The sequence below is a fragment of the Balearica regulorum genome, chromosome 26 (assembly GCF_011004875.1).
Source record: "Balearica regulorum gibbericeps isolate bBalReg1 chromosome 26, bBalReg1.pri, whole genome shotgun sequence".
In the NCBI taxonomy this organism is placed as follows: Eukaryota; Metazoa; Chordata; class Aves; order Gruiformes; family Gruidae; genus Balearica; species Balearica regulorum.
In genome coordinates this window covers 1232565-1255780 of record NC_046209.1, presented here as the reverse complement: position 1 = coordinate 1255780, position 23216 = coordinate 1232565, and the positions used below count along the sequence as shown (strand labels likewise).

The window sequence follows — 23216 nt, the reverse complement described above, 5'->3', positions numbered from 1 at the left end:
AATGTTATTTGAGGAGGTCTGTTTTTTAGAAACAGATTGACTGGCAATTCTCAAAGATACCTGTAAAACAATGGCTGCCTGTCGCGTTCTGAGAAAGCGTCTCCTTTCTAAAACCATCCTGAGCCAGCTCTGAAGCAGAATGATTTTCCTGATCACTTCTTTGTGTAGTGTATCCTGTAGGATCTGCCGTTCAGCCTCTTTCATGAAAACCTGATCAGATAAAGAAAAAGTTCATCAGCGAACTCTTAATAGGAGTCTTTCAGCCCCCACTGGAGGTACCTCCACAAGCTAACAAATGACAACGGTAATACTTGTTGCTGAACCAAACCTTATCAGCTGACAGCAAACAGAACTTCAAAAAAAGTAAAAGTCCTTTTGCTTTACTAAATCTCAGTGTTTGGATTCTAAAACATACAGTTGGCATTTACAGCCTTCAAATCATAGAACCCTCCTAAAAATGAAAACGCTGACCTGTTTGACAAATGCCAATAGCAACAATTTCCCAAAAGTAATATCCATACAATACAGAATTATTCTGTATTGTGAGATGACAAGTTAGCATCAAAACCAATGAGGCAACTACTAAGGTCCGTGTCAACATTTACAAGAGTTAAAACAGCTGATGTAAATACAAAATGCAGAAAAGAGCAACACCTGTAAATGAACTGCACTAAATTTTGCAGCATACATCAGTATTTATTTGCTTATTGGAAGTTTCACAGACCTTGGTCATCCCTATTTGATAGTAGTTTTCATTCAGTTTTAGTTTATTCAAATAAACACAAATGTCTTCCTTCGTGGCTTTGGCATTTTTGGGCAGTAACACCTGAAACTGGTCTATGAATTCCTGTGAAAAGCAGAGACAGCAAGAGAACAAAATTAAAAGGTAATTCACAAATTTAGAGCTTTAACTAGATTTCTAGAATTAAGCCAAGACATCTGAGCAATAGAGGTTTAAAAGTCCTTGTTTCTCACTCCAAATTAAGCTATTTTTTCCTACTCTGTAAAATACAGGCTTCATTCAGCCTCCAATCAACAGTAAATATCACCTATATGTGAGCTATAAAGCTACACACACAGAGTAGCTTGTATTTTATACAAAACTAATTTACACATGGAGATGGTAATGTGCAGCACTGATTGCTTATACAGCACTCAGAATGCTTTCCCTTCACACAACAAGTTGAACAACTTACTGGTTGATGACTCACACAATAGTTTATACTACAACTTGTTACTGTGCAGGCTCTGTCAAAACTACAATGAATTTTTGCAGTTCATCCTAAGTGGTCACAAGCTTCATACGAAGAGATACATGAAACATTTTGCGTGTTTTTCCAAAAAGAGTAGATATTTCTGAAAGCATAATCCACTTCCACATACCTGGAATGTATATTTGGCACTGTAGCCAGATCTTCTGATTCGCACAGTTTCTAGCATGCCAGTGTATCTTAACTGTTGAAGCACCAAGCTTTCATCAAAAAGCATCTCTTTCTGAAAAAGATCAGCAGTCAACAGCTAGTAAATGCCTGAAGAGCCCTACTTCTGTCTGGCAGAAAAAGCACATTCTGTTTTCCCACCCCAGTTACCTTTCACCTTCACACAGAGTGACAGCCAACAAGTCAAAAGAGATATATTAGGGCTAGAAGACTTAGATCCTGAGCAGTCAGATCAGATCAGCTCTTAAGGCAGTTTTACCTTCTCAGCATTGGACCGGATGCAACGGATGAAGAATGGCTCAGCTTTACCCAGTGTCTCCAGCAACTTATTAAGTGAAGTCTGAAATGAAAGATTCAAACCCATGGTTTTTTTCTTTCAGACACCAGCATTTTGAGTTGCATTTGACAGGAGTACAGCTTCTTCCTCAGAAATAAGGTTCTTTCAGGTCTGATGGCTATACAAATCCTATTTCATCCAATACAGAGATTCTCTCCGTACTGCACAGCAGACCCCTGTATTTGTTTTTACCTTTTCTCAAGCTAATGAAAAGTGGGTTCTGCATATGCTGTTACAAGGATGAGGCTGATTGTACAGAGAACTAACACATTTCATAGCATAAGGGTAGTCTCTAAATGTAGTCTTAACTTTAATCAAGTAATAAACCCTACTGCAAACAAATCCCAAGAATAAAAACCATTTTGTTTTTCAAGCCAGATTAGCCTAGATCAGACCAGGAAGGTCTTTTCCCACGAGGTCAGGGTGCACCCAGAGGTGTGTATCACCACATCAGTCACCTACCTGGAACTGTGCGCTAATGCTAGGAGGTTTCTTCTTTTTGTGTAAGTGCAAGAGGGATTTTGTAGTTCGATCGTGAAGAGTCATGCTTACTATAAGCTTCAGAGATTTGGAATCCAGCAAGTTCTAGAAGAAAGTTTTCATAATCAACAAAGTACAAGTCTCTTGACTGAAGGAGAAATATTTTCATCTGCATCAAAATGAGTAAGAATGAAACCAACTACTTAAAGCTCCACATTCAGTGACATGTTACACTCATGACTATTTCTATTTTGGACCAAAGCATCTTCTTAAGAGTGAAACTTTTCCATTGCCACCATCCAAGAGTGTAAGGAGAACAAGATGAATTACATTACCACTGTGCTTGCCTTCAATGACTTGATTAGAAATGGCTTTAATTATGGCATCTCCAGTTTAATTAAACAGACGCCAATTTACCTTTTTTTCCTGTTCAGCAATTCTTATGAGATGAACATTTACCACTATACTTTAGATTGTCAAAAAGGAAGTTTAGAAGATAACTGATACAACTTCCCTACACTATGAAACAGTATTTCTGAAGTGAGTTCTGTCAATCAAAAATGAATGTTCACAGTGAAACACGCCCCCAAAAAAAAACCCAAGAGAAATCTAAATTTACTGAATAACTTTACCTTGGGAATGATCTGCTTTTGTTTCATACCTCTACTTTTCCTGTTAAAATATTAAAGATCATTTAAGAAAAAAATACACATGAATTTTGGTTATTTCAGCAAGCCATGAGTTGGTGCAATTTATGAGGCAAGATGAAGGATAGAAGAAAGTTAGCACAATAGCATCAGGGTGTGTTCATGCACGTCTCTTACAAATGATCAATGCAAGAAATGGAGGCTGCTTCGCACAAGATTTTTTTTTTTTTTTAAATAAACTCTGTAGGTATTGGAAGCTTCAAAAGTGAAAACATTTTCTCTAAAGTTAGAGCTATTAAAAACTGCACTGTTGCACAGACTATTTTTGTGCAAGTTATTCTACTTAGTTAACTGTATGGTCATTGAACTCTCATCATAATACTAAGGCACTATCAAACAAAAATACTTGATTCAGAAGTTACTGCTGCTATGCACCAGAACCCCTGTGAAAGTACTTAAACTGCTCACAGAAGGCCAACACATTGCCCCAGCAACTCCACTACGAATTCTGAGATGTCTGAGATCATTCGCAGAACCTCCTGGGGCACCGCACAAACCTCAAGCATAGCTCTCATCTGCATGCAGACGGAGAACTAGAAGCAGCAGCTCTCAGAAACAAGGCTGTAGTTCACATCCTAATTCTAAGCAGGGTGACTCCGTGATGCATGTGAGCACATGTAAAGAGTCTTAACCCAGGAATATAGAGAGCGCTGGCATCCCGAATTTCAGGAAACCATTAGTTGTAACTTGTGAGAGATTTCATTGTTGAACGTTTTGCAACAACAAGCTTGTACTACATGCTTGGGTTTTAGAGCAAGTTTATGTGAAAAGTATGTTTAACTTTCAGCTAATGCAATGAAGCAACAAAGCATTCTCAATTCCTTCTTAAAATTATAAAGGCTATAATTTTATTCTTAATTGTCTTGATTAGTTTTTTGCAGAAGACAAAGGTGGGACAAGTATATTTTTTATGGACTAGAATAACTGCTTGGTTATTGTTGCACTTTCAAAGCAATACCTAGAGCACCAGAACTCACATGAAGTGGGAGCGGTGTTGAAGTCGACTGAGTGACCGAAGCAGCTTACAGGGATCATCACCCTGCCAAGGAAGTCCTTTTATACTTGCGATGATTTGTTCATGCATGTCTCTAAAATGATTCACAGCAAAACAAAGATGGCAAAGATACACGGCCATGAGAGAGAGGGGAGAAAAAGGAGTTAAAAATCCAAGAGATCCCATCACCAAGTGTGCTCCGAACAGTAGCAGGTCAATCCCAGACTACTTTTTTCTAAGCATGAATGATTCTGATGTCAAGTCAGCACTTTCTACTCTATCAGTGCCCTAAAATTTAATGACCAAGGTCTCCTACTAAACTTACTCTCTAATTCTACCTCTAATATAAATTCTTGAGCCATCAATTCAGAAAACAAAGGGAAATTTAGCAAAATGTACTTAATGTGCAAGGAACCTTTTTGTTAAGCTAAGTCACCTTTTCAGATAGATGTAAGCTTCTTTGTAATCAAGCAGTAAATATTTTTATATATAGATTTGACTGATGAAATGAGGCTGCTTAAGCAGACATATATCAGAAAAGTTAAAAACTAGCTTTTGCAGGAATACTTGATGAAGTTTTGTTTTTCATTTCCATTTCAATCTTATTCACATGTTTAGCTTTTCAAAGTAAGCCTGGGATAGTCCCTAATTCATGGCAGATTCCGTTATTTTAAGCATGCACCGTGCTAGTGAAGTGTTGTGTCTTGCACAGAACTTACCTTCTTTACTCTCCAGAAAGGCACAAACCAAAAATAACAGAAGCGTAAGAATCACTTCTGACTGTTAGATGCTATCACCATTCTGAGCTGCTCACTGAGGCAGCAACGTTATTACAGACAGTCACTTGCTTCCCTTGTTGCCTCTGAACGTTTTTGAGTATCAAGATTTTGTTTTAAGATATCACAAGGAAACAGATATGTTACGCTATGACCAATCCTTTCACTCAAATCGTATCTTTAGATGCCACAAGTGACAGAGACTGTCTAGGATGAAATAATTATGAAGCAGCGTGAAGTGTCAGTACTTCATGTGTACTTCATAGCTTCACTTTTACACAGAGCATGCTCAGAAGGTCAGTCTATCCAGGAATGTGCCTCCCTGGCCTTTAAGTGCAGGCCTATTTCTACTTACTTCTTGTTTTCATAAAAAGTAATGATGTCTTCAAAAGCATTTATATCGAAATCCTCAGAACAATCAAATGAGAAATCAAGCACTGAGCAGCTGCAAAAGGAACATGTATAAAACCTAAATACTCCATAAAAAGGAAATATGCCTATACAGAGCAAGGTGCGGAGGCAGTTCTGTAGGACTTCCCATGAGCGCTCCTACAAATCCTTCAGTGACACAGACTGGCTGCAGAGGAACACACAATGCTAAAAGCAACACATACAAAGTAAGGACAGAGAACTCAAAAACCCAACGGTAAATGGAACCGAGGCTATGTCACCAACATTTGGTAGCACAGGGTCTTACATAAAATAAGCTAGAGTATTGTTTTGATAGCATTAAAAAGGTCAAACAAGACAAGACAGAAGAAATAAAACTTGCTGTCATTGTGGACAGATCTAGCTGATATTTGATAGATGAAAATGCGACTCAGCAATTCAGGTCTTTTCCCTGATACGGGTTAAGTATGCGTTTCTCACCGATAAACTTTTTCTACTGGTGTATTTGATCTCTGAAGTTCTCCAAGGGGAACTCTGGGTCCTTGACGTACCACTCCTGTTATGAAATAATCAACAGGTTGAGTTTTGACAAAGTTATGTTCATAACAGACAAAAAAAACCCCACCCACTGACTACAACAAGCAAAACATCTATCCAAGGGCCCAGAGGTTTTGTCTAGTACTTTAGCTATCGAGCTAGACCACTTAGTTTCTCAAACTTCCTACTATGAGAAAGTAAGTTGCAGCTGCTCAGAAAAGCTTATCAAAATTAGTATTTAATACTGAATACTCATTTGAAACTTCAGGGAGGTATAGAGAAGATCAAAACCAGTGATAAGATGAGCATGTGTGCTAGAACTAGTAATATTTTCCCCAACTTTTACAAATAGGACTTCAAATTTGACACAGTCTGCAGGACATGGTGCACTTATTGGTGGAGGAAGTCTGAATGAGCTCAGACAAAACAGTGACAATCTCTTTGGTGTGCAAATGTTAAGCCATTTTCACAAGTCAGTTTTGTCCTTAGTACCAAACCAAGATTGCATCTGGATGATAAGCTTTTTCTGTAAACTGGTTCTGTCAACAAGCACTAACCAATTGTACAGCATTTGAAAGCGTTTTTGTTTTACTCCTACCATACCTGCAGTCTTCTGAGCTCTCTGGCGTCCTGCTTCTGCAAAGACAGCCATTGCTCGAATAGCTGCCCGCAGAACTGCCCAACGGAACACAGCTACAGGGTCCATTCCTATCAGCTCCCGAACGTAAGCGCTGTCACTGCTTCGTAGTAAAGCAACAATATCTGGCCTCATGTAATCCATATTTTTCTCTCTGAAATCCTGCAAAACAGGAACCTTGAACCACAAGCTCTCAGAAAAGCTGTGTTTTGATTCAAGATATTAGTCACTCTTCAGAATAATTTATTTTTCTAAATAGTGAGTGTTGACCTCAAGTCTAGACCACCACCACAAACAAACAAAATAGAAAGTACCTCTGATACATCTGATCCAGCCCATTCCCAGCAAATTTTCTACACCCCGACAAAAACTATAAGAAACATAAGGAATTTTTTTTTTGTGGCCATCAGATCTATCACCTACTTTTATCTGGTATTTAACTTTCCCAGCAAAGTGTCGAATAATAAAAGCAGGCTCCATCACTGGGGTTCCAACAAAAAACTTGTTCTCCTCATGCTGCTGTTTGAATTTTGCAAGTAGAGTTTGGTTGGTGGCATGTGGAAAACTAGGAATACAAAACAAAAAAGGTCAGTTCTTTTTCAAATACAGACAGGTTTATTGAGGTTCAAGGTGACAGAGTGAAGAACGCCTATTGATCCTTGTGGAAAGTATTGTATTGTTCAAGTTCTCTACACTTTAATTGAGACTTACACACCTGCTTTGAATCTTAGAGGTGGGCTTAATTTCTAGACCAAACCCAAACAGCTCCACACACAGCAGAATATTCTGACGTGTCAAGTGTATGTCAAGGCTTCCTCCCACTTCACCAGTCAAGTTTAGTTACCACCACCTTAACCATTTATCATATTTGGTACTTAATGTTCCAAAGACTTACATACGTGCATTTTACTGTAATTGTAATTCCTTGGTAAAACACAAAAGTGAAAGTTTCTAAGTCTGCTTATCCCAAAGTTCAATTTCAGCAATTTGTATCACCAATTGAGGTGATTTGAGGTAATTTGAGGCATTAGAAGCAAACTAGACTGTAGATCATAGTCATAAGATGACCCTTTGCTTCCCACACATGCTGGTTTTGGCTGGGATGGAGTAAATTTTCTCCATAGTAGCTCTATCCCAGCCAAAACCAGCACACCACATTCCTCTCCTTTTTTAAAGTGCTGTATCTCTGCTCCCTTCCACAGTCCTTCCCTCCTCCCTGCCACACAATTCTTTTTCAGAAGACATTTGTTGCTTACTTGCTTTCTTCATCCAGAAGATAGAAGAGGCCAGTGGGCTTCTTGCTGATTAAGTGAATGCAGGCCACGTTATCAGTATAGTCAATATTGTGCCAAGTGATCCCTTCACTCTTATATTCCTCCTGTGTAGCTCAAGAAAATTCCCTTATCAGTACAGTGCCCTGACCTTTAGTGTCCTGTGGTCTAAGTGCTTAAAAGACATCCTTGAACAGCTTTGGCAAGTTGAGTTTGTTAGTTCAGGCAGCAGAAACAAAAATAAGGAAAATTTATAAATCAGAACAGAACAGCAGGCATATTGGGTCAGATCAAAGGTCTACCTAGGCAAGTCACTCAACAGCAGATGCTTGGGGGAAAACTATTTCAAGCCAAAACAGTGAAAAGAATGTTTTGCTGTGCTTTCCCAGCAATCATCAGTCTACAAACTTGGAGTTAGACGTTACATCTACATCATTACATTCAAACCCTAGGTAGACAAACATTGGAGGAATTTAAGTCTATTTTTCTCTTCCATAGTTCTTGTATTACAAGAAATGACAAATATTTAATATCAAGTTCCAGAATTTCCAAACTGCACTGTCAGATGAAATAACAGAAGTTTCAAAACAGGTAGTTAAGCCCCACACAACATCAACACCAGAACTTCCCTAAGGAAGCAATGTATATCACTTAGATTCAGAAGATTTGAAGTGCTCTGACAATAGAATACAAAGCTCTTCTGCTGAAATGACAATGCATCAAATGCTGGACAGGACAAGCTTCCCATTAAGATATAGGACCAAAATATCAGTTTTTCTTATTGCTGTAAATGCTCACAGAAAAAAACCCCACCCTAATTATAAGGTACTGATGCAAAAAAGATATCATGCAGAAAATTAACTAAGTTTAACAAAAGACAAAGAGCGCCTCTCACTGTTCTATATGATGATAAGAAATGGATTATTTTTAGGCAGGTAATTCAGTCTGTCTAATGACAGGCTGCTCAGTGTGCACACCACATTACAGAACTGAAATGCCATTCTGCACAGACAAAAAAGCCTTTCTTTAAAAAGACATAGTGATCCTCCCTGAGGGCCTTCATGGTGCAAGAGATACAGGAAATGGGTCATTCAGGGATTAAGCTTATTTGGAAAAATGGCATTAAAAAAAAAAAGACAATGTAACTATTTACTCTAGTTAGCCTGGACAGCCACTTCTGTCATGAGTTAACAGAACAGGGAGCTCAACACTATGTTTACATATGAAGTCTGCATGTTTGGTATTTTTCTTCTCTTTAAAATGCTTGTTTAAAGTTATCTACGTATTGTTGACAAAATTCCACATACTACAGAATGACTTCTTTCTTTCAGCAGCACGACCCGAGCGCAACGCTTTAGCACAAACCAGAAAAAATCCAAGTCTAGAGCAAAAACACCCCCCAAGACTCAGTCTAGAAACAGGATCTGTTAGCTCTTGCTGCACTCAAAGCACTCTAAGATAATACCATCTGCAAACAAGTAAATCAACATATGCCAGTAATACTGGCATTTCAGAACTACTGCAAACATCAACATATAGTTGTATCCTCTAAATGCAGTCAGGTAGAAGAAGCAACAAAGACAGGTTATTAAATATTTACAAACTGACAAAAATAAGAGAAACTGTTTCCCAACCATTAAAAACAAAAAAAACCCCCAAACCCCTGAAACAAACACCTCATCTACAGACTTTCTATCTTCAAGTTTACAGTTTCAGCTAACTTCTGTCTGGTGTTGCTGAATGTCTTTTCAGTTTGTTGCAGTCAAGCAGAAGCTTAATGCTAGTCGGCTAAAGAAAGACCCTGCAATCACTAGTATATGTAGAGCACTAAATATAGCAAAGCTGCAACCTTCAAACAATACCATAACAAGCAGTAATAAAACCAGAAATTAAAAAATAAGACTTTTGGGAATATATTGAAACAATTATAAGAATTATGCCATGGGGTTTTGCAGAACAGCGGCTAAGTTTGCATAACACATGAGCATTTGATAAAAAAAGGTTTTGTTTCAGCAACTCTAATTTCTTACCTGTTCCAATTTGAAAATATGCTGATTGAAATAATACTGAAGCTGCTCATTTGCATAATTTATACAGAACTGTTCAAAACTGTTGGTTTCAAAGTCTTCAAATCCAAAAATATCAAGCACACCAATGGACAAACACTAAAAGTAGATATGGAAATGCAGTTAAGCAATCTGTCATACAGTGATTTAACCCATAACAGCTAACCATTACAAAAAACACTGCAGTGTATGCTAACAGATTTTGAGTATTTAACAGTTATATCTATTGTTAAAAGAGACCATTACATATTATCAAGAAATTTACCATGGACTTCAGAAGAATCAAAATTTATCCCAGGTATCTGAACATGTCATCTATAGCATTCTCTGTTAGCTCCAAACACACAACTGTCTACAAAGACTTGTTTTTGTGAGAAACTTACTGTAACAGATTCCTCCATGTCCTTCTTATTAAGAAGCGCATGATTAATTCGCAAAACAATCCAATCAAACAGAGCACTGTATAAGGACTTTGCCATTGAATCACGAGCTGTTATTGCCTGTACATGAAACAATGTTCAGAATTTTGTTTAAAAAAAGTATTTCCATTTCAGACCAGTGTCACTCAAAGTTTACAATCCTAGCAGAGACAAATAAACCCAAAATTTTCCTTTAGTGCTAACTTCTAATGTTCCAGACAGCCCTTGCTAAATGTGAAAGTGTACTGTATTAGCTTTTTTGTAGCCAGAAAAGCAAGTTTAATTATTTAAAATAATACCACTAGTGTTCTTTTCACTCACCTCATTGAGACTATATGGCAAAATAAGCTTATCATTAGCAGTCACAGTTTTTCTTTTTGTTAGCACTTCTACTAGAATTTCTCGTTTAACCTTCAAAACAAACAAGAACAAGAGTTAGTGTTACCCTCAAGCTCCCCAATGAGTAGTGTGATGGCAAAAGTGGACATCACAATTTCCTCAGACAAGCCCAAGCTTTTTGACAACAGCTACATTTATCATTGATCAATAATTTTACAAGTTCTTCAACTTCTTTAAGCTATTCACAGCTTAGATTCACTCAGATGTTTCCCTGTGGCGGCAAAGAACACATCTCCACTAAATTTATTCCTGCTCAGCTCTACGATTACCAGGTAAACAAATTCTACTTCCATGCTATGGGCTATATTCCATCCCCAACCGCAATAATTTCACCAGTTTTATCCATTTCCCCTGCCGTAAGATAAATGTTGTGGAAGTATCACAAACCAGATGTAGCAAACTAGGCAACAAGATATTCAAGTAAAAGGCTGAGGTAGAGCATGACAAAAAGATTTATCAAACATTAGCGCTAAAGAGAAATACTCTACTTTCAAAAGCTGAGAAAGAATGTCCAACACTTCGGGAGGTCCTACTTCCAACCCTTCATCACGACCTGTAGCTTTCTTCTTGTACGTAACGTTGCCCAAATAAAGAATAGCTGAAAGTACTGAAAAAATCCTAAGGAAAAAAAAAATCAAATTTTATAAGAATTTTTCTTACAAGTTCATTATAACAAGTTAGCAGACTTAATTCTACTTCAAGAATTTGTCCATAAGCCCTCAAATACTCACCTCTCCATGCTTTCTACTGGACTGAATGTGATCCCAACACATACAGTTTATTGCAACTAGCTATCAGTAACAAAAGCTTAAACGATTCTTACTGGTTTTTTGTTGGTGAAAGGAAACCAACCATCTCCATGGCTTGTTTTAATCTTTCAAAGTCATGTCGGAGATCTTCCCCATCTTCAATTTTCAAGTTATGCTGTGAAGAGAGATCCATAATTAAAGGCAAAGAACAAAGCCCAAACATCACAAGAAAACAAGTATAATCTGTTCCACTTTCTTTTGGCTTTAACACAACAGACAGACAACATTTATCAATGCATTTGTGAATTCCTGTCATAGATTACCTGATTGAGGTAGAAATAATCTTCAGGTTGCTTGAGGTGAAATTCTTTACGCTCTGCCTTGTTGACTCCAAGTAGCAAATAATAAAAGACATGGTAGTTCCTACAAAGTCAATACATTTCTCTTTGATGAAAATATAATGATTTTTATTTTATTCTATATACTTTAGATGCTCGTAAACTCTTGCATTGATTATAATTGTGTTAGTAAACTGCAGTAATCTCTTACCTTTCATCTTTTTCTTGAGAAACCAGACGAGATTTTTCGAGCAGGTATTTTTCAACAACAGCCCTAAAGAGTCACAAAAAATGAAAAAAGCACGAGGGTAAAAGAAAAGCTCTCACAAATCAGCAATTGCCAAGAGACTTCAAATAATGAAATCTGCACTAAAATATACAAGCAAACAGCTTAGTCACTATCTTAAATAAAATTTTTGGTATGCGCTATATTGTAATTGCAACAAAGAGAAATACCCAAGAAACACCTATCATCAGTGCCTGGTTTTAGTAGACATAACTGGAAAAAGGCAGACGAAGCTAGAAAAGTGCTGATGAAAAATTGTAAGCAGAAACAAGATAGGCAGAGCGCTAACAATCCATTATCTGCTCCGAGATTAACAGTTATCTGATAAGGAATGCAAAGACTACATGACCCCAGAAATATACTGGATAACTGTCTGATCCTCAATCTAACAAGTTTGCCGGATTTTTATGACAGCATATACGCCAGCCTAACCAGGCAGAAAACCCCTTACAGTTGACAACGTAATCTCCTAAATCATAGTCTAAACTCCTTCACACATGGGATACAATGAACAAGGCCAACGTTTGAGCAGCTTTTTCTCATGCTGAAGACAAAACAAATGTATTCAAATTGTACCAGTCTCCTGAGCTAGTGCAACTTCATCTGAAAAGATACCAATTTTGTGCAAAGTAACACAAAGAAAACATGGTACAGAGTTCCCAGTCATTTATGTTATTGCCATTTTGTTAAGTGCAAACACAAAGATGACCCGAAGGAAAGACACTGGAGCATAAAATCAGTGATAGCCAGTGACACCCCACAGCGCAGCAAACTTCAGCCTTGGGCAGAATTCCATACCAACATTAGGTGTTAGGGCATTGCAACTAGCACAGGTACTTCTTGACAACATGTGTGACACACTGCCGTGAATTTTGCAGATACAAGTGTTACAAATTTAAAATGCGTTTTACAAAGCAAGGTCTAAAAGAAGTGATTTTATGGCATGATGTTAGACAATAACTACAGAAGTATTTGCACACAAATTACTAACATCACAGAAAAATTTTAGACAAAGTTATTCACTTGAAGTGAAAGTGCCCACTACAAAACAAAGGCAAAGCATAATCTTTGATTAATAATATTGAGGGACTACAGTAGTATGACATTATAAGCATCTACTGAGGGGTGAAAAATATAAATAGAATTCTAAGACTCAGCTGTGACTGTCATATTAAAAAAAAAAGATGTAGGTATAGAATATTTCATGTTTGTCCTTCAGATAGAAGCACACAATTTCAAATAAGTAAAATAGTAATTTTATCATTTTCTTTATCTCTATAACTGGTGTTTAAATTGTTTCTTTAAAATAGCTTCCTCAAATCTATTTCACTTCTCCCACTTCTCTTAAAAATTCTGTTTTTAATTACAAAATGGAGAGGACAATGGGTGTTATGAAAAAAGTCTTCATTTAGCATGAAGGCAAAGATGCAGCAGCCAAATTCTTAGTGTCACATGGTTGTACAGCAAGGTAAGAATATTATTCAGCACCTGATCACTCCACAAAGCTCAGAGTCTTGGAAACTCCACAGCGGCAAGCTATTCTCACATGAGAAGACCCTCGGGCTGTACTTACCCTCGGACAATACCATTCTCCAAATAGTTGACTTGAATAAACTTTCCAAAACGACTGGAGTTATTGTTATGTGCTGTTTTTGCATTTCCAAATGCCTGTAATAAAGCAAAATGAGTTAATTTGCAGTTAAACAAAATATGCCAACACATAGCTTTTCAAGCCTTTCTATTCATTGTTCAGCCTCCTGTTAGCTTGCAGTATGAACTCAAAATACTACGGAAGTGGCAGCATACAGATACCAAAAAGCAGCTTAGGAAGCCTCCACTGTTCCTCACAGATCCATAGACACATTTATTATTTTCCCCATGCAATAATATTTGAGGGACCGAGGGAGATATTTCTAAGAATACAGGAAAAGTAATCACGGCTAGAGAGCGCAAATCAGCCTCAATCACTAACAATTATGACCTTAGAGAGGATATTCAGTAGGAAGATGACAGCACAATTACCATGAAAACGCCTCTCCCATAGAAAAGCCACAAACTATGTGTCTTATTCCCTAACGTATTGCTCCCACTCAAAAATTTCACAGTAAACAATTTTTTTTTAAGTGAGAACAGAACATTAAGATCTCATTTATAAAGTTAGCCTATGAATTTTCAGAGTTATGAGTTCAAAAAACAGGAAGAAACACAAACAGAAAAACTTTGGTTTACAGAACCAAGTCATACTTACTGGCCAGCAAATTCTGCTGCACAACACTGAAAAATGTAGCTTCATTAGGAGGTGTTAGGAAAGGGGAAAAACCCCTTTGGCACAAATTCTAATTGTGCATCTTTAATATGCAACTTTAATACTTTTGCCTGTTATCATGAACCCTCTGATAGTTGCTGGTACACTCACAATACAAAATACCCTCTGCATGAGCCACATTAAGAACTATAAAGATAACTTACTGCATCTGAAAGTCCAGTAGAATAAGTTATTGGGAATGTCTTTAACCTAAGAACACATAGCTGGGAGTTGATAAAGTTAAGAGAAACTTTTTGTCCTTCTAACATGCAGGAGGCAATCCAGCACAGAGAAAAACTCAGTATAAAATGCAATTGTTTGGAAAAATACACCGCTCGTTGTAGACTATCACCAGCAATTCCTGCCACAGATATTTCCTCTTAAAGCTCCAAGCAATTAAGGCCTCCATTAGGAAATCCGCCTCCCCTAATATAGAACATTCGTGGAATCATTTCACAAAAACACCACCTTCTTCCTCCACATACACACATCCGGAGAATGATGGACATGTGAATACTGTATACAGCATAGAACTAAACTGTTTATACATAAAACTGCCCAATTATGGTGTGTATCCTAAGGGAGTACTGCTTGCATGACAGTCACATTGTTTGTATATTGAAACTCTTCTTTTTTTTTCCCCTCTCCAAACTACATTAAGGGTTGCAGCTGCACTGCAGTATGACACCTGGATCCCTATCTCCAAAATAGCTTCTCAAGCCTCTCTCACAAGTAGATTTCTACTGCCAGCTGCCTAGTGTTCAGAGAATCCAAGAAACTTCTTATAAATTGGGAGAATGTCCGTAATTCTTCAGACAACCGTTATTTCTGACCTAAAGGAATAAAGCTAAAGGAGCAATTCCTGTGAAGGGTAAAAACCCACAGGTTGATTCTGCTGTAACTTCAGAAAAGCCAACAGGTTTCTAAAGCAAGAGGATTTGTGTCCAGCAGTGCTTACAGATGACTGAGGCTGAGTTCAGCCTTCTGATTTCTGGAATCCATGCTACATGTGTTATAAAGTAAACCGTATCCCCACTCTGGTCAATGCTTGCTCTGAAAAATCTGAGTCATCAGTATCTTTCTGTAGCTACTATCGAACAAGCTCTCTCACAGATTATATTTTTTTCAGAGCCCATTTTGCATACACAGCATATTAACGTATGCATAAAATCCTGGTCAACTCCTGACAGTTACCAAACATCATCAGATGAAGAGTCCAGTAACATGAGCACAGCAAACTGTCTGCTTTGTAAATCAGAAACCTATTCCTCTGCCACTGGCGGTGGCTCTCTGAAGAGCACCATCCAGCTTCTCACTTCGCATACTAAGAAATCTCTTGTAGTCAACTTTGCCAAGCTGCAGAATAGTGGACTTGCAAATTGAATCTGCAAGAACTTCTCTTGAAAGTTTTTTTTAACTTAAGCCACCAGTTAGCTATCAGTTTACTAGTTATATTAAAGAAACCAAACCACAATATAGCTAAATTTATCACATCATTTTTTAATAATATTCTGGCATTATAGAGTTAAGAAATCCCATAAACCCAGCTTCCTGCAAAACTTTTCCTAGTGATTACTCATGTAAGCAATGAATACAGTTTAAAACTAAAGGCTCTTATGATCTCATGTGTCTGGTATTTAGTCAAAGCATACAGCAAATTCTTAAAAGCTGACCTAATATTATCAGTTTTTAGGAAAGTTTTTATGTACTGAATGGTTTTCTCATAGGAGCCTTTAACATCTACAGCTTTTTAAAGAACATTCCAAGTTGCCTAACATTTTGGGTGGGAAATTTTTTTTGTTGTAACATTTAACTCTAAACTCTTATCACTGCCACCGTATTCTTCAATATACTTTAACAAGTTAACTATATAAGAAGTGACATTCCTGCCTATAATCAGAAAAGTGCAAAAATTTGAAAAGTTACGTGTTTTGGTATTTAGCAGCTCAATATCTTTAACCTACTGTAGCTTTATCCTACAGAAAAAGGATTACAGCTCAGAATTAAGCTCACATTACCTAGCCATTGCTCTGCATGGAAAGTATCTTTCACATATAATTCTAGCCAGGTACTCTATACATAGCTCAAATTCAACTGAAATATCTCCCTGGTTTGCCTTTACAGAAATCCACCTAGTCCTTCACAAAATAAATTCAGAAGATGTGAGGGGACAAGAGACAATTCCAGCTAAAGAGAAATAATCATTTATGTAACCAAACCCATTCACTGCTTTCCCTTGTGAGTCCATGAGGAGGCAGATAAAAAGGAAAAACTAAACCTAAATCTCTCCAATGCCAAACTATAGCTATATAAAAAGGGTGAGTAAAAAATAGCAGACCAAGGCCAGCAGGAACCAGAGTTGGGATAGCCTATTCCGGGAGTCAGGAAATCATCCAAACCATCCTCTTACCTTGGAATGCAAGAGGCATAAACTGGAGTCTGCTACTCAAAACTCCTACAATGGCAACAGCTTTAAAAGTATTCATGGAAAAAACCCAAATTCTCCTTTTCTTTGCTGTAAAAAGAAAACCCCAAACCACACACATGCTCCTATCATCTACCTCAGGAACACAATTAAAAATGTCACTCAATTCTTTCATAAGAATTGCCAAAATCTGAAAAAGCTATCAAAGTTTCTATGTAAACCACTCTAATCCATGGCAGAGCCATCACTGCACAGACCAAACTTTTAATGTGCCAAATGACATCAAAGACTCAAATTACGCACCCTGGAAGAGGAAATGACTCCTTCAGAGTTGAACTCATTTAGTCATGGTCTTCACAAACATGCTGTAAAATATCTACTCATTAACACAGAAGTTGCAGTGTTCAGGGTAATTTTGCAACTCTACATTCTGTACAACATCCAGGGGAAGTTTAAGCAATCAACATAAGACACCATAAAGGACAAGGTGATTTTTTCCCCCCAAGAGATGTGTGCAGCAGGGAAAAGTATGCAACAACACATTTCTACCAAAAAAAACCCCTAGTACCATTCAACCAAATGGAAAAAGGAAGTTCCATTCCTCCTCTGATTATGATTCTTAAAACAAACACATGCAGATAATAGCCTCAAAACAACTACTTTCCCTTAAATAGAACAGACTACACCCACTAAATATATATGCAAACTTTTATGGCAAATACAAATGAAACCCAGAGTTGAAGCACCACTCAGCTTAAGTCCATCTTAGACCAAAACCACAAGCACAATGGGACTGTAATAAAGAAAACAGAGCTGAGAGCAAATTGCTTTACTCTGTTTTCCATAGAATGGTAAAGCATAAAAGTTTACTTTCAACAATGAGATTTAACAATCTTTTTAATATGCGGAGTTCTAGAAAATCTCATCCCCCCACCCACCTGCTTGTGCTGTCAATATTAATTAATTCATATTTACAACCGCCTTCTTTAGAAGACCACTTAATGAATGCTTCCTGATGGACTTTCCCTTTTACTTGGGCCTTAATTATTTTCAAAGAATGGCTCAGTGCCATGAAGAAATCTTCAAGAACATATGCAAATGAAAATAAGCAATGTGTTTCAAAATAATACATGACAAAATTACGACAACCCCAGTATTTCCATCTGTCTCACCTCTCCTCAGCTTCTATTTCAGAGGGAAATGAACTTTCAGCACACTAACAAAATAACTTCTGTAATAAACCCAAGATACTAAGGGTTACAATTTAACAACCAACAGCAAGCCAACAGGAGCTTTGCTGCCAGAAGCAGCAGCTCCAAGTCCCTCTTACTACATCTCTCATCACATGCTCCCATCCCCTTGCTCAATTTTCTGCCATTTTACTAAATTAATTGGCTTGAAGAATCTGATAAGTTAACTTTATGTCTCCAAAATAAGTTCAGAGTCTTAGATTGCACACTGTGCATTTTATATCTGAAGTACGCATTTTAAGACATTTTTGCCTGATGAAAGGAAAATACAAATAAATACAAGTTTCTTGGAAACTTCTTAAGTGCATATGGAAAGGTTTAATTATCTTGTTTGAGACTCTATAAAATAAACAATGGTTTGATTCAGTATTCCCAATTTAACCCAAATAATAGTTCCCAAATGTAAATTCCTTCTTAGGACTTCAACCATAAGTAAACTGAAGTTAACGGTCAATACTAGAAGGCAAAACTCCAAGTCAGGGAACTATACTTTAATCACTAAATTTAGAAGAGGATGAAAGAGTCAGGAGTATCTTAAAACAGAGCCTATCTTTATCTTCCTACCAGTTTTAAAGAAACTGCTCTTCACTAGAGATGATCTATGTTAGCCTGGAAAAACAATTAAAAAAGTAATATGAGAACAATTCCCATATAGATAAGGCAATTGTGTGTGTCTCATGAAGTGCTAAAAATCACCACAAAACACAGCTTTTGGCTGTGCTGAAGCATCACTGTCCCATGGAAGCAGCCAGCCTTTCAGGTTCTTTTTCTCTAGAAAGCTGCAAGCAGTGCCAAACGTACTCAGAAGCAGTGCAAGTGATCTTTTATTATTAGATCCCCAACAAGGAATCATAAACAGCTCAGACTCTGGTGCCGAGATTGAGCAAGAAGCAGCTGAGGATCAGAGACTAACCCGTAACCAGCTTTCCCTTCACCAGCACATGTGACAGCAATTGTGCTAGTACTTTATTCAATAGTTACCTACGCTGTCTCAGTATCATGCATTTCATTTCTCAAATGTTAGAGAAGGTAGTAGCAAGCAACATTTAAGGTCAAATCTCCTTTCATGGTATGGCTATAACTCCATTATTCAAAGACTAGAAATTGTGAACAAGGAGCTAAAAATATTAACAATAGTTTTTCTTCAAATTACTTACACATTTGAACAGAGATTAGTTAGCCAACACAGAAACAGGATTCGGTAAGAAATATGTTTCCAAGTTCATTAATTATGCAATGATAAAATTATAAATTCATCTCCATAACACACTAACAGTGCTCACCTATGTGCTAGAAATATTTGCTTTAACTCCTTGAACAAAAGGTCAACCTATAAACAGACACATTTTACTTAAGTGTCAGGAAAATAAGAGGTCACAAAAAAGGGAAGTTCTGAGCCAAAATGCAACCAACTTCTACATCATAAAAGTCAGGGGCACAGACTTCAGTCAAGAGTACATTCTCATCTTTCATGAGGACTCAAGATAAAACTTCAAAATTAACCAGAACATTCTCAAATAGTTTAGGAACACTGCAAAACTGTTCATGCAAAAAATCCCCTGAAACGTCCATTTAAGAAAAATTCCCTTTTACCACTTCAGTTCCCTTAAGTAAAAACCCAAATGAGTCACCACAGTTGGATTTAGAAGCAACCAACTAACAGAAGAGTCTGTCGTGAGTTTAACTTCCACAAAACAAAGTAAGCTTTCCATGCATTCCTCTCTGAGACCAAGATTTGACTTGGTTTTTAAAGTTATATTTAGTGACTGGAATTGCACAAGACCATCCACTGGGAAACATGGAAGCTTCACTGTCCACTGAATCCACTCTGCAGTATCCAAAGTAGGATAGTTTCATTTTTACTTCTCTATGTTCTAAAGCTACCATAGCATCACTTTTTGATGCGCCCTGAAGTTATGTGAACAGAGAAGTTCATTTCCACTACTGTAGACTTGTGCCAAAATCACAGGTGTCCCAGTGATTTATTTGAGCCCAGACAAATCTCAGCCTCTGCAAGTTTCAAAAAGGTTTCTTTCTGCATAATATCAAGTCAATGAATAATACTTTTAATACAAAAACATATATTCAATTCTGAAAGACATTTTAGGATTCAGATGGTCCTACATTTTTTACATTTAGTCATCATAAACCTCTTTATGTTTTGCAATATTTGGGAGGACAAGTTTACACAATCAATTAGCAACTGACAAACACCCTCAAAGAAGCAGAGTGAGAAGTCACTGAGAATTTCAGCAAAGAGCCTCGCATTTTAGACACTACGTACTCCAACAGCCTGTTAGAATTCATTTGGCCAGTTTGCAAGCTAAGCTTTCAATCAGTCATTATATTTCTAGCTAGGAAGACTATTTTCTCATTAAACGCATCACTAAATGCTCAGTGGAAGTCTGAAGTTGCAGTACTTATGACAATCTATCTTACTGCAGAAAATCACAAATGTCTCTTCATGAACATTCCCAGACATACACAACATTTACCTGTAACTCCAGCAAAGTTATTTGTTTTGATTTTGATCTAGGGATACATACATTTCTCATTCAATGGACAAACCACAACACAAGATTTTACATTCTACCTGGTTTGACACAGCTGTATCACATCCAGTAGACTAGGGTCTGAAACAGTTAATTTTATCAAAGGCAGAAAGATCAGCTGATCAAACAGTGCTTTCCACAGTGACCCCTTCCTGTTTTCTGTTTAGAACGGCAAAATTGAACTCCAGCAACCAACAAACCTCAATTTTACTTCTTCTTTCAAGAGGCAGAAAGGCAAAAAAGAACTTGCATATATTCCTCATTCTTTACAGAAAAACTTTCAAACCACATTTATAAATGTAACACACTTTAAAGTTTAACATCATTGCTTTTTCACATTTTATTTAAAAGCTTAAAAAAAGGTTATTTTTTTTCCAATGAAAGTGTTGTTACATATGAGAATATTTAAACGTAAAAATTACAATGGCTGTATTCAAGTTCCTTGCTGTTGAAGATTTTTTGATGAGTGACCATTACATCCATCTAAGCTTTCAGAGTTTTTCTTTTCAGATGAGAGACTAAACAAGAAAAACTGTTCTTTTAGACTCCAGCCTAAGTTTGTCCTGCTGTTACCCAATGCAACACCAGCTGTACACCTCCTTCTAACATGGTTAGTTTTGCTTTCTGTTGGAAATGCTGTAGTAATTAAAAGCCAAACCCAACTCACACTTTCTCCCCAAGTAATAATGTTGCTCTCTTCAAAACAGACCATTTTTGAAAGGAAATAACTCCCTCAAAAAGTGAGTTCATGAAAATGCTGCAGGACATGCTTATACACAAAGGCACAATTACACTAAGCAGTTAATGTTTCAGGGGAACAATCTTTTTATGGAAACGTTTACTTATGATTTGATTCAAATGCCAAAGCTTTAAGACAGAAAACACAGGTAACCTCTGTCCCAGAATGTTAGTGTTTAGTGGTGGAAAGGTAAGTCAATATAAATGAAAAGCAACAGGAAGTTAACTGAACGGAAGGATTAATTAAGGAAAATCAGTTAGAAGCAGTTGAGCAACACAGCCAAGCACCAATGCAGACCAGTGATATTTAAAGCCTAAACCAAGTAGGTGACTCAAAAGTAGTATTCAACAGAACTTATCTGAAGTTTAAGACACAATTTTCACAGAAGGCAATTTTAGCATAAATTTACCTCCAGAACTGGTCCAGCTCCTAGAATCGTTCTCTCCACACCACTTGCATACCCTTTCTGGCTCAGTGCTGTGAGGCAGTGAATTAAGAAGTTTGTGCTTTGAGTTTTCCCAGACCCACTTTCACCTGATATAACTATGCACTGATTAACATGTTTTTTAAGCATTGTGTGATAAGCCACATCAGCAATGGCAAAAATATGAGGCTCCAACTTCCCAAGCTGATGATTCTCATACATCTTGACATATTTAGGATTATAAATGGGCAGGAACTTAAAGGGGTTAATCGCAATCAGAATACTTCCTGCATAAGTATAAATTTTGTGTTTTAGAAAGCGGCATTTGAGATTCTCTAGGAGTGTTGTCTCCGTTAAGTTGGGGAGATTGCACAAGTCATCAACGTCCTCCTGCTGCCATGGAAGAAAGCCCCTTTCAACCAATCGCCGAGCATCTGTCTCCTTGGAAAGTAATTGCATCTGGACATATTTGATGGTCCCATCAGTGTTCCTTTCTTGCAAAAGAAAGTAGTACCCATCCTTCTGCGGATGCTCATCTTGAGCACGACGAGGCCAAAGTAAAACCCTATGAACAGGTGAATCATTTATATCAAGTACCCATTCTTCACCACCGGATTCTTTCACTTCCACAAGCACATAATGTTTTGAGACATCCAAGTTTAAGATATTAATCACATCCTTGATGACATCTGAAGATGTGCTGTCCTTGGTTGCTGTCACTTTGCAGCAGGGAGCACTTTCTGTTGAGAGTTGGGGGTAAATATGAAGATTATAGGCTGCCCGTGCCTGGCAAACTGCACCGTCAGCATCTTTTAAACTCATTCTGTCCCCAAATGGGCTTCAGTCTTCCACCCCTGCTTAATATGCAGTGCCCATCGTCTAAAAAAAGAAATAAAAATAAAATAAAAAAGTCAGGTGTTAAAAAAATGTGTACAAGAGGTATTAGGGCAAGGTATTATTTTCTGGAGAATGAGAATAAAGTTATTAAATAGTCAAATTGTTAAAGAACGAATGCACTACTTATGCACATCAGTGATATTACTTCAAACAGTCTGCTTGGCCTATGCTGTCGAGTGGATAGCTATGACAATATCTATCCTCTTTTCACTTTTCCTTCTATTCCCATGCCATCCCTTCCTCCCTGTTATGGCAGCACAAGCATTCATATAGCCACAAAGCAAACTGAACTGGGATAAACGTCCAAATTAAAACTTCTTTGTTTCCACAGGTTAGTTTTAGTCCAGGTAATTTCCCTGACCTGTTTCACTGTATGATTGCACAAACACTTATTCATCCTCCCACACAAACCCTCCCTTAAAGCTGCACAAGCAGCCTGAGATAGAAACAGGGTTTGATCACTTCTTAAATCAGTGCTGCAAGTTTAGAGCAGCCATAAACTATAGCAGAAGGAGCAGTGCATAGGTGCAAGGAGGAAGATGGTTCTGACACTGAGATCCACTTTTTTTTTTTTCCCATTTCCCCCAGCTGACCTCTTTTCATGAGAGGTAGGAGACAGGTACAGTATTTACCCCACTCAGCTTTAAGGAAACAGTGCCTATAGCTGATCAGTACAAATACCGCTGTCAACTTCTCCTAACCCTGCACACTATAGTGATTTCTTGAACATGCATAACTTACCCGGACAAGAGACTGCTAATTTCACTTGCGTGAACCACATCCTTGCTACAGCAAGGTT

The 23216-nt window shown here is 37.5% G+C and overlaps 1 protein-coding gene across 10 annotated transcripts in view; it reads right to left on the bottom strand.

Moving 5' to 3' along the window:
* Positions 1-23216, bottom strand: part of MYO9B (myosin IXB) — a 44849-nt gene that overhangs the window by 12762 nt on the left and 8871 nt on the right. For 4 of the 10 annotated variants that reach the window (XM_075736220.1, XM_075736227.1, XM_075736219.1 and 1 more), the window contains 21 exons: positions 21506-22399; positions 13399-13493; positions 11751-11813; positions 11525-11624; positions 11276-11376; positions 10941-11070; positions 10375-10464; positions 10018-10134; positions 9599-9733; positions 7554-7675; positions 6721-6862; positions 6264-6459; positions 5604-5679; positions 5089-5178; positions 3941-4051; positions 2889-2928; positions 2239-2361; positions 1699-1779; positions 1384-1494; positions 725-847; positions 61-210 (listed from right to left, as the gene is read on the bottom strand). In XM_075736220.1, coding sequence (XP_075592335.1) covers positions 61-210; positions 725-847; positions 1384-1494; positions 1699-1779; positions 2239-2361; positions 2889-2928; positions 3941-4051; positions 5089-5178; positions 5604-5679; positions 6264-6459; positions 6721-6862; positions 7554-7675; positions 9599-9733; positions 10018-10134; positions 10375-10464; positions 10941-11070; positions 11276-11376; positions 11525-11624; positions 11751-11813; positions 13399-13493; positions 21506-22342 — 3033 coding nt within the window. In that variant the 5' untranslated portion in view covers positions 22343-22399. The remainder of the gene's footprint in view (positions 1-60; positions 211-724; positions 848-1383; positions 1495-1698; positions 1780-2238; positions 2362-2888; positions 2929-3940; positions 4052-5088; positions 5179-5603; positions 5680-6263; positions 6460-6720; positions 6863-7553; positions 7676-9598; positions 9734-10017; positions 10135-10374; positions 10465-10940; positions 11071-11275; positions 11377-11524; positions 11625-11750; positions 11814-13398; positions 13494-21505; positions 22400-23216) is intronic. The other 6 variants (XM_075736228.1, XM_075736222.1, XM_075736224.1 and 3 more) reach the window with 3 other exon arrangements.